The sequence below is a fragment of the Grus americana genome, chromosome 1 (assembly GCF_028858705.1).
Source record: "Grus americana isolate bGruAme1 chromosome 1, bGruAme1.mat, whole genome shotgun sequence".
NCBI classification, from domain to species: domain Eukaryota; kingdom Metazoa; phylum Chordata; class Aves; order Gruiformes; family Gruidae; genus Grus; species Grus americana.
The window spans coordinates 132,482,305-132,497,716 of NC_072852.1; the positions used below are offsets into that span (position 1 = coordinate 132,482,305).

Sequence of the window (15,412 nt, forward strand, 5' to 3'; positions counted from 1 at the left end):
TAGTCCCTGTTCTCACCATAAGCCTTACAGCAATGACTTCAGTTCTCTTTTGCAGTAACTCATCACTGCACTTTAGCAATAAATTCTTCTTGCTATTCAGTGACAAACTTATAATTGCAGATTGAAGCTACACCACAGGCTTTATGTGCAAAGCTAAATGATTCAAAGGAGGATGAAAAATATCACTACAGAGCATCTAGTTGTTTGGTAGAAAATCAAGGGGAAAGATTTTCTTTCACTCAGTAGGCATCTAGTTTACACACAGAGCATAAAAAATAATACTTAGTTTCTACCTATATTTTTGGACTATAGTGTACTGATTTCTAACAAGATTTTCCACAATTGCTACTTCTTTCAGCCAGGGGAGTGAGGACCTAAAGGTGACTAAATTAGATTTGCATCTGTTCTGATTCCCTGCGGCTACTTCGATTTGTGCTGAATTTGTGCTGAAAATGATGTCTGTCTTCTACAGCAGACTGGAAAGTACTTAGGGACACGGCTAGCTTCAGAGGCCTTCACAAGCCATGGCCTTTCCTCAAACTGTTCATCTGTTACCTGTTCAATTCAGGCAGCTCGAGGGTCACAAAGCATTTCTGGTCAAGCAAACACACTTGTGTTTGTTCCTGTTGTTAATTTTATCCAGGCTAGAGACCAAGCTTAAATCTATCTTGTAAAGTATTTGCAATATTGCAGCACCCTGGCTCAAACACATTCCCAGGGCTGAAGGTAAGAAAAGAACCAGCCTCCCTCATCAACCTCTCATCTACATTATTTGGATGAGGGATATGATGGCAATGAGAAACACAGACGTTCAGGGCTTTAAAAAAAAAAAAAAAATCGTCTCGGCAATGTCAAGTTTAATCTGCTTGGGGAAAAAAAAAAAGCAGCTCAGTTGGTTACAGAAGACCGAGACAAAGCAACTTGCTACACGAGCATTCAGGATGAAGTCTAACTAGTTAGTTTCAGCTAAACCAAAGAATTATTAATCAATTAATTTTGGTCCATAACATTTGTTGTACATTTGAGGTAGGGAATACCTCGTAACTCTATCAATCTTAGAACTGGCCGGGCCTGGACTTGTCTTTGTGTATCCATGAAGTTTAAACAGTGAATTAAATCTTGGATGCAAAAAGAGGCTTCTATTAGAGTGAGGTTTGCTGGACCCAATCTGTGAGGTATCTGCAAGCAGGTAGTTACTTTTTTTTTTTTCCTTTAATAAATCTACCAAAATGATACCTTTGACAATGCCTTTTTAGTTGATTATAGTTCTATAACAAATATTCAAACATAGTGGGCAGGAGTCAATTATCATCACCGTGGTTTCTACAAGGCTCTCAGCAAAAAGCGAACAATCCGATACATTACTTGTTCTTTTCTTTTTCAATTTAGTAACTCTTTTTTAACGTAAATAGCTCATTTGTTTTTCAAAAACTTCTGAATATTAATTTCTCTCTGCGGTGCTACTTTCTACAGTTTTCCAACTCAAAAAAACTGTATTTTTTTTCAGGAAAATCATCGCAATTTTAAGAAAGTGAAATTCCTTAGGAACATATTCTCTTTTTTTTATAGAATTAAACTAAAAAGAAAATTCAGTTAAAACTTATTATTAATCTGACTGGAGCCCGGCTTCTACTTTCTATAATTAGTCCTTCTTGCTTTGCTCTCCCTTTAATACTACTGCTTCACATGGATTAATCTGAACTAGATATTTCCATCATATACAGCCTTGAACAGCTGGATGGAATCAATGAATTATTCTTCAAAGATTTTAAAGCTCCATTCAGACTTTCACAACGATTAACTTATAACTCCCCAAATAAGCAGAACTGATACCCTTTTAAGCTGAGCAGTTTTACATGTATTTTATCATCTCAAGTTAAACTAATATAAAGATTCTAAATATAAACTAGCAAAAGCATACTGATTTCCAAATTTGAAGCAAACACCACACCTATGGGTTATCCTTTCATATTTAGGCCCACTGCTTCTTAAAATTTGTACTTTTAAAATTTTCTATTGCCATCTACTTCTGTTGGTATTATCTTCTGGTGATATTTATTTTCTTTTTATATTACTAACATGTTTAGTATTATTATTATTTAATTATGTATTTATTACATCACTTAGTGAGTAAAAGGTAATCTGGAAACAACATACTGAGAAATTAAGTGGCAGAAATATGAAGCATTTATCTGTATTCATGAATATTTCAGAAGCATCAACATTTTAATGAGCAAAACCCAACACGTTATTCCTATGTGATTTTACGATTTTTATTCCGTAGAAACCAAGCGTTTCTGTGAACAGATTCACAGAAAAAAACCCCAAACTTTAAGAAATATAGTTGTCTTTAAAATAATTGTTTCAACACACCTGCAATTCTAGGGCAGAAAATTATAGAAGAGATTTTTTTTCCCAGAATCACTTTGCAATTCCATTTAGACGAAATAAACAAGTTGAAGTACGTAATTTCTTCTTAAAACTTCATCAGTTTTCCATAAGCCCTTTTCCTTTAGATACATTCTATGTGCTTAGTTGAATAACACAGATTAGTTTACTACTTAATCTAATATTGTGAGTAACAGTCAAAATGCTTTTATATAGCATTTGAAACTCAAATTGCTTGGAGTAAACAAAAATATTTCTTTCTAGAATATAAGCTGAAGCTATACAGTTCTGTCTCCGCAGAATACCATTTCTTAAACTTATCAGTGATATCTAAAAAGCTAACATCAGAATAAGTTTATTGACATTAAAACATACTATCTATGGACAAGGTGATTCAGCAGTCTCTCCAGATGAACACCCACATCTCTGAAAGAAAGAGGGCATTCATTTGCTTTTCAAAAGAAATTACTGCCATTAGAATATGAGCAAATTAACTATTTTTTGGCCCTACCTAATTACAGCAAACCAATCAGTCATTTAATTGAGGATCTTGCCTTTGGTGAGGGATGTTCCCTATTCCACCATTCTTTAGAGGGTGAAGAAGACTCAGTGACGGGTTAACTTTGGAGGTATCCATGTAAGCACTTCAGTAGCAGCAGAGTGGTCTCACATCCCCCACCTGTGCCTCCATACCCTCTTACCCCCTGATTTGGCACAAAGTAGGCTTGCTCCAGGGGGAACAGGCCAGCATCCCCACAGGAGATATATGCTTACAGAGCTCCAGCTCCTGAACTATGGCACATGAGTCCAAAATAACACTTTGAGCCAAGTGAACAGTGGAGATGTTCAACTCAGAACACAGGTTCAACCTGAAGTACTGTATTGGACCACCAATAGGTAATGTGGACAAAAATCAACTGCTTTGATCCAATGATCTGCTCCTAAGGTGGCAAACAGCTTGGTGTCCTAAAGAGTACATAACTGTCCTTTAATTTATTTTCATTTCTGTAGCCGTAGTTCTTTTTTACTTATGTAAGAAGGATCTCTTAAAATTTGACTTCAATCCTTAGTGGGAACAATACCTTGCAACAAGGATCTCCTTATGCTAATTGCATGAATTGCTAATTAGTTGTAAGTCGCCACCTTTCACTTTTGTGAGGAACCTTGTTTCCTTGTGTCATGAAGAGAACGTGGTACGTGAAATCATATGGGGTGAGCCTACAGTTTTGAATTCAATTCCTTCTCTAAGTCATCCCAGCAAACACAGCTGTATGTTGGTATCTGATCATTCAAAGGCAGCTGGATGTGATGCTGCCTAGACACCGATTCTGTTACCTCCAGGAGTTTGCATGGCTTGCAGATGGGAAATGGATTTGCATACTCAGATACTCAGAAAATGCATTTGCAATAGCTTGGTCTTTGAATTTAAGACAGAATTTACTTTCTCTCTATACAATATCTTCGTACATGTCCTCTCCTCCCAGTCTTCCCTAGTTCTCCCAGCATTTCTCATTCAAGACTCTTTCCACGCCTTTACCAAAATTTACTACTATTCTTTTCATATCAGAAAACCTTCTTTTTAACACTCACCTGTAAATTTATTGGATGCACAGTCTGTAACAAGAGATTTAAATTCTTAATACCTCTCTAGAACATCTTTAATCTAGTTTGTACTTGTGCATTCAAACACTGTTATCTCATAAGGTATCTAACATCGTCTCTTCTTTGACACTGGCATAAAAAACCCATGCACTCTCAAGATGTTGACATCAGTAGGTTTTCCCCCTCTTTTTGTAATCTACCTATTAGATTGTTCCTCCCCAGATTGTCTAATGGGCTAAAGCCACACCACCTTTATCTGTCTTCCAAGGGGAGGGCTTAGAGGGAACTGTGACTTTTTTCAATTCCAATTCTATCATCAACCTTCTCAGCTGCACTTGTAAAATACTCCCTTTCAAATTCAAAATATGATTTCAAATCCTGTCCTTTAATTATTCAATCACAGATTTATTTGTTTCCTTGATTGCTTTTGGTCAGCTTTTGGCCCATGAAATCCCAACCATCAGCTGAAATGCAACATGATCCAAGTTACGTGTAACACATATAGTAATTTTTAATCCTAGGCTTCAGTAAAACATTCAATGCTCTGTTCATCTTTCCTTGCAAGCTTAAGTACTAATCGTAGAAGCTAATTAAGCTCTCCACAATAATACATATGTCCACCTGTCACTACAATGAAGTTACTATGAGTTAAAGAAATAAGCCTGTGTGCATCTGAATGATGTAAGATAACTTTTGAAACCTGTCTCAAATTTGTGCACATACATATCTTAAACAAATCCCTCTCAGTTTCCTCTGAATTTTCTGTCGAAGACTATATTGACTGATGTTTCATCAGCTCTAAACACTGCCAGCTCCCTTTACAATCCTAATTTGTAAAAGATATATACTGTATATAGCAATGTCAGAACTCTTGGCTCTTACAGCAGAAAACAAGTATGTATTGAAAACCAGGGTATATATGATTTCAAACTTACAGCACTTCAACTTTTGCCAAGATTATGCAATTAAAAACTTCATTAGTTAAATACTTGCAGAGATCAGCCTAGCAAAGATGATGATGTCAGCCTCACTAAAATTGCTAATTCTTTGTGTCCCACAGGGAAAAATGTCAGTGAAACTTAAAAATACAAGGACACATTTTATTCCACATCACTGTGAAATCAAAGCATCAAAAGCTTACAGAATTCAGCTTGCCAAGCATTTGATATGGGAGCACTGAAAAATGAAGTATAGCAAAATACTGGGAAGCTCACCTTTTAAAATAAAGAAATGCAGTATTTTCTTGCTTAAGCTCCAGCACTAAGAAAAGTGAGATACCAAAACCTACCTAAATGTGAAATACAGTGAATAAATTAAACCAATTAATTACTCTTTGGAGGAATATCTTCATATCTAAGTTTTAGAAACAAGCTCTGGGTTAACTTCATAGTCACTAAACTACAGCCACAACATGAGATGAAATTTAATATCTAAACCTTAGGTGCAGTTTTCAGACAAAGTTTACTCAAGCTTTTAACTCTCCATCTGCCAAAGTACCAGCCTTTCAAACCAATCCTGTGTTCTGATGCCCTGATGACTTTCATCTGCTTTATTCATTATCAATAGCACTACAGATTCTGGGAACAGGCCGCTGTATTTATGCTGAGAATTCAAAAGGAAAGAATTGCATTAATTTTCCTATCACTAGACTGCTTCCATGCTCCTATGAGGAATAAAGTTGTATAAATGAAGCTATATCACCAACATAAATATATATGATTTCATAGAAGCCTAGCAACCAGCTCGCTCTCGGGAAAAAACCTACCATTTTTCAAAATCCTTCTTATGACCATGGTTTACAAATAACAGATGGGCCTGAGCCAGACAAACGCAAGCCCTTGCAAAGTTCCTGGCTTCTCATATGCCAAGTTCAGCTTCCAGAACATCATTACCTACTCACAAGTAGTTCCATACATTCACTCAGCCATATCCAGACTAGTTCAGTATCCCACTGGCACTGCATAGAAAAAGCTCAAAACACACAGGTCTATGATTCTATGTATTTCATACAAATATATTTATTAATAGAAATCCAAACACTACTCACCACATGAAGAATTTTGTTCTCTGTTTCATATACTGTGCAATCCTGAGAAAGTAAAGCAGAAAAGGCAGGTTAAATTGATCCAATCATTCACCCTTCCTAGATTTATCCTTAAAATGAATTAAACTGAATTGAAAAGTCATTAGGATGAAACAAAAGTTTTCAAAGTCTCAAACAGAATGGGAAGATTCATGTAACCAAAGTGTGAAACCACCACAGAAAGAAAATACTGGTAAATGTTTATATCTATTCACTAGTTCTTGTTGCTTCCTTCCTTGAGATAATGATCTTCCTCCACTGTACAACCCTTTGGCACATACCAGCTAGTGACATGTATGCCAGACAAGTGGCTTCAACCAGCAGTCCATGACCATGGACAAAAATGACCTGTTTCTAGTGGTAACACTGAAAAACAGAGGTACCAGCAATAGTCTTAAGTAATTACAAAAGAAAACTTTGCTGAGCTGAACTGACACATTTGCACACCCTGCCAAAGATGAGAAGGAAAACCCTGGGAGGAGGAAGAAGAGAAAAGGGAACCACTGGGTGTTTATAACACTCCATGCAATGAGGGGGAAGACAAACGCCAAATACAAAACAGACAGGAACCTTGAGTTGGACCATCTTATTAGATACAGCCTGCGGGGGACAGCAAGCACATTGTTGTCTGTCACCTTATGTAGCATGTGAGGCAGATTCTATAAGCAAGACTAAGAGACTAAGCTGGGAGGGGCTGTGAAAGTTTTTCTAACAGGCCAAAATCTCAGTGGATATAGATAAATGGAATTAGTAAAGCAGAGAGCACATGAAATACAACATTGATGAAAGAATCACTCTTTTCCAAGTTCATCAGATGCCGTAGCTTTATGGTAATTAGTACAAGCTCTGTTTGAACAGATGCTTATATCCTACCTAATAACCCACATGAAAAATGTGACTAAGTTTTCATCTTTTAAGTCTCATTTTTAAATCAGTTTACCCTGGTAGAAAAACAGCTTTGTTACATGCAACTGTTTAAAAAAAAAAAAAAAAAAGGAGTTTTAATCCATGAAACGCTTCTAGTGTTACTCAGGCAAGAAAAGCTAATGTGTTCTTAAGCTTTACATAAAGCAACCTATGCAGAAGCAGCAGGTTGATCAGGGAGTATTTTCCTAATAACAGCTGTTGGCATTCAGGAAACATTTGCCAGTAAGTACAGCCGGAAAGAAAACCTAGCACATTTAATTATATGCAGACATCAATGAAGTATTTGCAATCTTAGTAGCAAAACACACATTTTATTGTTATATGTGGGAGGGCATGTAACATTTTCAATCCGGATACATCTATGTTCTGCATGGTTTCTTATGAATCATTTTGCAAAAATACCAGGAAGAGATTGAAACATTTATATTGAAGGAAAAAAAAAGTGCTTTTAAGAAGACATAATTATTTCACTGGTAATAGGAAGAGTTTACTACAAGTTTAAACATTCAGCTTAAAGAGGATACTGTTTGAGAAGGCACACTACTAAGGGAAGAAGGATTCTGGGTTCTTAAATGCTGCAGAGGTTGACTTACTGCAACCAAGAAACCAGTGAATAACAGAGAAACACTGCTACATCCTTGAAATGAAACTCTTCCACACAATCTTGAAGGAAGCTAAAGAAATATGCTTATTTCTGATAAACCAAGAGTATATATAAAAAATTACAATATTTCTGAATCTAGAAAAGATAGTAAAGCAAGTGGAAAACTTCTCAGGCATGCAGTCTATGTATAAGGGCAGGTGGCCTCTTCCTTAAATTCTCCCCTCAACACACAATTCCCTACAAATCCAGAGTCTGAGAAAAGGAACTGCTAAATTAGTTAATCACATAGCAGACAGTTGATTTTTGATGCTACATCTTCATATCTAGGCAAGAGAAAAATTAACAGTTTGCTAAACCATATAACCCAGAAAAACTGGAGGAGAGCAAACGTAATGCTTAGGTAAAAAAACAATTCCACAATATACTTTTTTCCATACATGAATGACATCCAACCAAACATAATTCAAGCATGAACTCAGGGAAATGCAAAGATCCATGCCAGCATAGCCCAGAGCAGGCCTGATGTCTAGGATTCAAAGAAATCTAGAAAAGGTCACCAAGCTGATCCCTGCATCGTAGCAAGCTCGTTTCAACTTCCTGCAGCCATGCCTAGAGATGAGGACTGAGACTACTTCTGAATGATCCCAAGAGCAAAACCTACATGTCGCTTTCTTTCATAGCGAGCGGTTTATTTCCCCTTAGATTTTTTAAGACACTCTGCTGCTTTGTGCTTTATCTTTAGCAAGTGCTGAGGATAACTGTGCCCACCCTCTTCAAACATCCCTTAGGTAGAATGATAAGCTGAATACTTATTACTGGGGGCCTTTACCATTTACAGTTATTGCTTTTTCATACCCATTTCATTTCAACTAAAAGAGCTTAAAGCACTTGAGAACTATAAAAAGAGTCGCTAACTATGCAATTAGAAATAAATTCGTATTCTTAATAGCATACCACCCACAGCTGGAGAACATCTCTTCTTTCCATACCTAGACTACTAGCCCATATCTTACTCCTGAAAGTTCTTTTGAATATCTGTTTAACCACAGCATCAAAACATTGCAATTAAGGTAAGAAACAGATCATACGCAAGTTTACCATCAACTTTTTTCTACTTTAGAAAAGCAGGAACACGCAAAAAAATCTGCAACCAAGCTTTACTCCTACACAAGCTAACAATTTGCTATTCACTTAGTGAAACAATATTGTGATTACTCTTGAATTGAAATACATGGATACAGCAAGGAGGAGATATTTTACTTTTACCTATTTATTCTCTGAACATCACACATATATTCACTGATAACCTATAACTTAAGCTAGGCGATGTGATCTTCATCTAACCAACCAAAAAAAAACTTCAGCTGAAACAGCATAAGGTTAACTTCTAAATACGCATTATTTTCTAAAAGATTAATATTTTTTTGCTGTTCTTGCTAATAAAGCTACAAAAGCAGTTCTGTGTTAATTTATACTTCCTGAAGATGTAGTCAAATATTGGCCATTAGCAGTTTCAGAGAGGAAAATTGGACAGTATCATTTGCAAAGAAAGAGAAATAAAAGGAGAGTATGATGGAACAATTGCTACTATCAGAATTCCATGGTCACTCTTTCCAGCTCTGCCTCATGCATCAAAAATGGCAAAAGTGACGTTTGTGGAGGCAGCTGGAACTAGGCTAAGATCCTAAAAAAAGGGAAACATGAGGTCCAAAATTGGAAGAAAAGGGAAAAAATGCAGTAAGGGAGGAAGATAAGAAAAGCAAGAACAAACCACAACAATCAGGGAGAGAGTTCTTCTGCACTTTCAATCCCAGTATAATTTTAAAACCTGTTTTTAAGACTAGCAAGACCTATGTTACACTGCAACTGAAAGGCATCACTTACATTTCTTCCAGAACTTCTGAACTTTATAACCACAACTCTACATCACTTTTACAAAAATTACAGGTTTTATCTGCAAAGATTCTATTGTAATATCATAAGTGATAATTGCTAAAGACATTTAAATTAAACCCACTGAGTTAGCACTGACCTGTGACAATGCTACAAAATGTACACACCTCACCCCACCCTGTCCCAGACATTGTTAGAACAATCCACACGTGAGGCAACATATATAAAATACAAGTATTTGTGGATTTTATTTTTCAAAAGCTTTATGATCCTTTATTTTTCCATTTTATTTTCTTCTCCCCTCACTGTTATTGCCTTCTTTTTAACCATTTGTCTCAGTATGTCACAGAAGTGGGGAATGGTGTCAGCTAATTGCAGCAGTACTTTTCTTATTTTTTAGTCCTTGTCTTTGCACTCGAGTTGATTAAATCTCAACTCAAAATGTGAAGTACTGAAATCTAAAAGACCTGCCAACTCATCCTACTGCTCATATATCCCACAGGGAAAAAATGTTCATGCAGTTCTCCGGTACTATAACTTCAGGAAAATAATCAGCAGAAAACACGTCTATTTTTGCATATATATGATCTGGTTTACAAGTCCAAGCTGGCAACCTGTCAAATTACCTATTGCAATTACCTGTCAAACACTTCTCCTCTCAGGGTACTTGCAGTCTATAATCTTGAAACATATCATCATTATTACTACTACTACTACTACTATTATTTGTGGGTTTGCTACATATTCTAGGCAGCTGCTGCACTGCACTCTTGGCAGTCTTAAGTTCCTGTGAACTCCATGAACTTCAGAATAAAGCTATGCTAGCTTAGAAAATAATATATATATACACAAATAGTTAAGGGATACAAAACGGGGTAATTGCAGAAATATGTTTATTAGTTCTTTCAGCAACAAATCAGCAACATTTCAGCATATCTAGTAATCCTTAGATCAGAGTGCTCAAGAGAGGGCATGGGCTTCTTTCACTGTATTTTCTTTTCAGCAGGTTGCCTTAGTTGCTCATGTATATTCAGCCTTCCTAATTTATTTTTTCTTCCAAGGCAAGGAAATTTCCTAGGCAAGGAAATTTCCTAGGCAGAATTGATACAGAAGCAGGCTATATGACTGTGAAGAACAAAAACCAGATCTCCTGATTCTCAAGTAACATGCCAGCCCAAAAATGTCCTCCATGTATTCATGATAGCAGCTTTGCTCAAAAGCAGGCTGTGTGGTGCTACAGAGGTGGAGTCAACTGGAGCAGCTTAGGAAAAACAAGAGCTTGCCATGAAAGCGTTCGTTCTCCAGGCAGCTTTCAAGCTGCTTCTGGTGGAGCTTCTTCACTCATTTTTTTCATTCGTTTTCCTCTGCAATCCAACTGAATTTACATGAAGGCAATTTACACATGTGTGTTTGTGTATTTTCCACTGTTTTTACCAGTATTTTGCTGATAAAATGTAGGCAAGGTTAGGAATACAATTTTAAAAGCAATAATGAAATTGCCTGGGAAATGCATCTTTCATAAGCAATCCCACACATCTTCCATGTCTAGTTTTAAGAGGGCAACAGCTAGATTTTATGTACTGCTTAAAAACAGATGTCTGATAGAATTGCTGTCACCATTATTTTGAAGTCACGCAAAATGTTCTAAACTATGTAACTCCAGTTCTCTATTTGTAACAAAAATAATGAATTACATGATTGCTAAAAGAAGGTTCAGACTCTCATGCGTTGCCAAACCTTTGGCATAAAATCTCTCTTGGGCAATGTAACCATTGGTTGGAATTAAGCCAAGCCATCCTTTAAATCCTTTTGCTTCTCAAATTGATTAAAACTGTAACTGAATCCTTTAATACCAGTATAACGCAAATGGATGGTCTGTTGGTCTTGCTAATTAGTAACAATAAAAAATAATTGACTTGAGAATGCTCAGATCATAACTCCCAGTCCCTTCAGCCTCAGCATCGCACCATCAAAAATAAGTTGTTCTGGCTTCAAGGAGCCCACTCTGAGCCTGTTCAAGTATCACTAGCCCTAGGGAATTTATGCCATTGGCTCTAGAAAGGCTCATTTGGTTTGAATTCTGCCCAATTCAGCTATGGCAATAGAGCCACAAGACTGAGGTTTGCTGGAGTCGTCACTGAAGGTTCTCACAAAAGTTCTCAACAACAATGATGACAAAGCTTTGCCAACACATGAAGAAGGCAAAAGTTTTATAGCTTTCATAGTACCTTCATTATTATTACCTCTCATCGCTTTTCTTGGACCAACACAGTGGTAGATAATTTCCAAACAAGTACAAGGGTAAGTTAGGTTGAGTTAATTTAGCCTTTCACTTTTTCTTAGAAAATGCATGGAAAATATATCTAATGCAACTGACAGCAGCATTAAACAATGACAGTTTTGAAACAATAAACTTGATCGATATAATAGAGGCTATAGCAAAATGCTGTGTTCTATAGAGCATGACAATTAGAAAACTGAAGGATATTAGGGAACTCTGCTCAGACTGTGATTTACAGATCTGTCTGGGTAATTACTGGAATAATAAAATATAAATTGGCAGATATACAGCTCTCTTTAACCCCCTCCCCTCCAATCCCCCTTCACAAAAACAAGAAACAAAAAACTCTTCAACACCCCTAAAACTACAGAAGCTGGCGAGCAGGTAACGTTCTCCTCTGGTAACAGGCAAAGAATTAAGAGCGTGACACAGGCAGAGGTTTCCTGAGGTGCTTTACCACGTCTTATATTTTAAGAGGTCTAGCAGGACTTTGGATACAAAAAGTGTGGGTGGGCCTTGGGGACACTGACAACTACAAATGCTTGGAACAGAGAGAGGGGAAGAGGAAATAACTTCTTCCTGTCTCACTACCTAAAATGCAGTAGCAAGCTCCTCTTAAGCTATGCAAAAATCCAGCACTTGCATAGGTAATCCTTGGCTGCTGCCATACAAAATGAATTTTTAAAATTACACAGCCATTGTTAAAAATATATACTGTATTTCTAAGTGGACATCCCAAAATATGTGCTTTCCCTGACTTTCGTCTCACTGAGCTGCTCCAAAAGAGTCTCCCATCATGGCTGTTCCTCCTCCTTCCAACTGCCACAGTCCCAGGGAGCTCTGTCCTCAACTCTCCCCTTTTCTGCAACCTCTTCCAATTGCTCAGCAGCCTCCTAAAATCATGCTGCTTTAATTATCATCTCTGTACGGATGAGTCACAGATCTCTCGTCCCTTCTGTTCACATTCGCAGTTCAGAATCTCCTTCTGGATATTTGCCACCAGCCCTAACGCAGTATGCTGAAAAGCTAAAATCACGTTTCTTCCCAAACCCTCCCTGCTCCCCCCTTCTTCCCCTATCTCTGTCAACAACTCCACCACCTTATGTCCCACAAGCTCACAACCTGGGTGCCATTTTCAACTTCTCTATGCTTCCCACACAAATCCTGTCGATTTTCTTCCCACTGCCGTTCAGAAATATTTGCTTTCTTTCTCACTTATGCTACAATTATTCAAGCCCTGCAGTTTCTTGACACTGGGTCTACGGCATCCTCCATCTATTATTATTCCCTGCCCCTCCACACTGAAGCCAGAGCTCATCTGTACCTGCAGCAATGCACTCTGTCCTCCCCCATTGGAAACATGCGTAAGAACCAACAGAGATGGGAGAAAAGAGAATGGTGAGCACACGCCATTTGAGATACTAAGGGAAAAGGAAAAACAACTCTATTGTGAAAAATATAATGCAAGCTATTAAATAAATACTACAAAAAAGGGCATTTCCTATGCAACCTGCACAAATGCTTCTAAAAGTCTAGAGCCTTTCTCCGAATATTTAATGAACCTGCAGTTCTCTAAGTTCATAACCCTTGTGTACGAACTAATAACAATTACCCAGCTTACTGAGTACAAAGAATTGCCTTAATTTCATTTAAACAATCTGCGTGGAGTGGCGCCTATCACCATAGTAACAGAATAGTTCGTGTAAAAATTTAACACAACTTATATAAATCACCCACAGATCAAGCAACTACTGGGAAAAATTGCTCGCTGGATTAAGAGAGATGCAATGTGTTCCCTAAGCTCTTTTCTTCTATCTTTCTGAATTCATTTTCTAGGTCCAATTATTTCTACCCTCCTTTCTGTAAAAGACATCATCTTGCTTTCCTTTGGGATCTGGTCACATAGTAGTTCTTAATTTGCATACAGAGAGTAACACTTCTTCCTACTACATCGTTTCTAAAATGAGCTGGTATACCATTAGGTCAGAAACCATAGCAAGTATTTTAGCACGAACTAAAATAACATTGATACTTGCTCATATATCCTACCAGAATCTAAGTGCTTACGTGGTCTAAATTGAATTTCAGCTCTTAGGGTGATTTCTCTACGCAACGATGTTCTCAGCAGGTAAAAATAAAATCCACTGAAACTATCAACAGGTGAGAGGTTGGAAATGAGGCAAAAATGTTCCATTCAAAGGAGAAAAAACAAAGTCAAAACACCCTTTTTTCCACACCTCAAATTCAGAAAAATAAGCATCATGCATTCAAAATTAAATCTTTTATTACTGATATGCAAAATAGAGTTCGTAGCACGATGTGTTGTGCAGCTCTTAAGTTTTCAATGTCACATCAAACACCATATAGAGGTAAGTAACTTCTTAATTTTTCACTCCCGCTTTTCCTCTATTACTGTCATGAAAAAAGAATTGTGGTTTATAAACCATAATTGCAGCAAAATATTTCATGTTTCATATAGTGCCTAGGTGGTTATTCTGCCAATAGATGAAATAAAACTAATCGAACTTGAGAAAAAGTAGTGATATTTAGGTAGATGGCATTTCAGGCTCAGCTATGACTTGAAGGTTTCATGTTGGATCATCTGAAATTCTTGATGTATTTTTAATGGATTTAACCAAACACACACACACACCCCTCACATTATATTCCTGAAATAAAGAGTGACCCTAGACTTTTTTCATGCTCAAGGCTTTGACTTGCTACCTAGCAACACATAGTTTCTGTAATTCACTATACCGAGGTGAAATCTTTCTTAGCTGCACCTGGTTACAGAGACTGTACCATCTCTGGAAAGGGGAATCAATTTCCAAAATAAAAGAAATGCAGAGTCCCCATCTTCACTTCCACTGATATGACCAATACAATCTTAATTCATCATCATCATTAATGATTAAATTTAGTATTTATAAAGAATTACACAGGAAACATGGCATATCCTCTGTCTGCCTCTATTCAAATGGAAACTGTGATGTCACTCAACATGCACTGACACAGTGTCCACAACAGTCAGTCTAAGAAAAAAAAGGTTTTATTTAAAGGAAACATATGAGAGAAAACACATTTTCCCCTCTGTCTACTCTTCATCTCAGTTTCTACCAACTTTCTGCTACTTCCTGCAAGTGCTTCCATGAGTGCATGAATTAACTCAACAGTCCCTGACTCCTTCAATGTCACCTTGACCCACTTATGCTCCATTTCCTAGAAAAATTTAACAGCTGCAATGGTTTACCAGCATATGCCCCATCATAAAGACTACTCCTTTTTCCACAAATTATTCTGCTTTGTGTTTCATTTTTGCCCATGTTCAGAGACTGTCAATCAATAATCTGGAAGAAAAACAACCAAACAAAAAACCCCAAACAATCCATCACCAACCCATTTTTGCTCTCTGGTCACTAAACTTCTTAGGTACTCAGCATCTTCTGGGGTTTTTCTTTGTTTTGTTTTTTCTTGTTCTATCCATGAGGAAAAGAAACTACTTTCTCTAAGAATGGAAAAGAAAACACAGCTAACAAATACACAGGACTTTACAGAGTGGTTTTTTATTAAAGAATGCAGTGGCTTCATGAGCTACTTTGAAAATGTCACATCACAGACTACGTAAGTTTAGAAA

At 37.0% G+C, this 15,412-nt stretch overlaps 1 protein-coding gene across 7 annotated transcripts in view; it reads right to left on the reverse strand.

Moving 5' to 3' along the window:
* Positions 1-15,412, reverse strand: part of CNKSR2 (connector enhancer of kinase suppressor of Ras 2) — a 232,555-nt gene that overhangs the window by 142,651 nt on the left and 74,492 nt on the right. For all 7 annotated transcript variants that reach the window (XM_054820983.1, XM_054820942.1, XM_054820920.1 and 4 more), the window contains exon 5: positions 6,038-6,079. In XM_054820983.1, the coding sequence (XP_054676958.1) occupies positions 6,038-6,079 (42 nt within the window). The remainder of the gene's footprint in view (positions 1-6,037; positions 6,080-15,412) is intronic.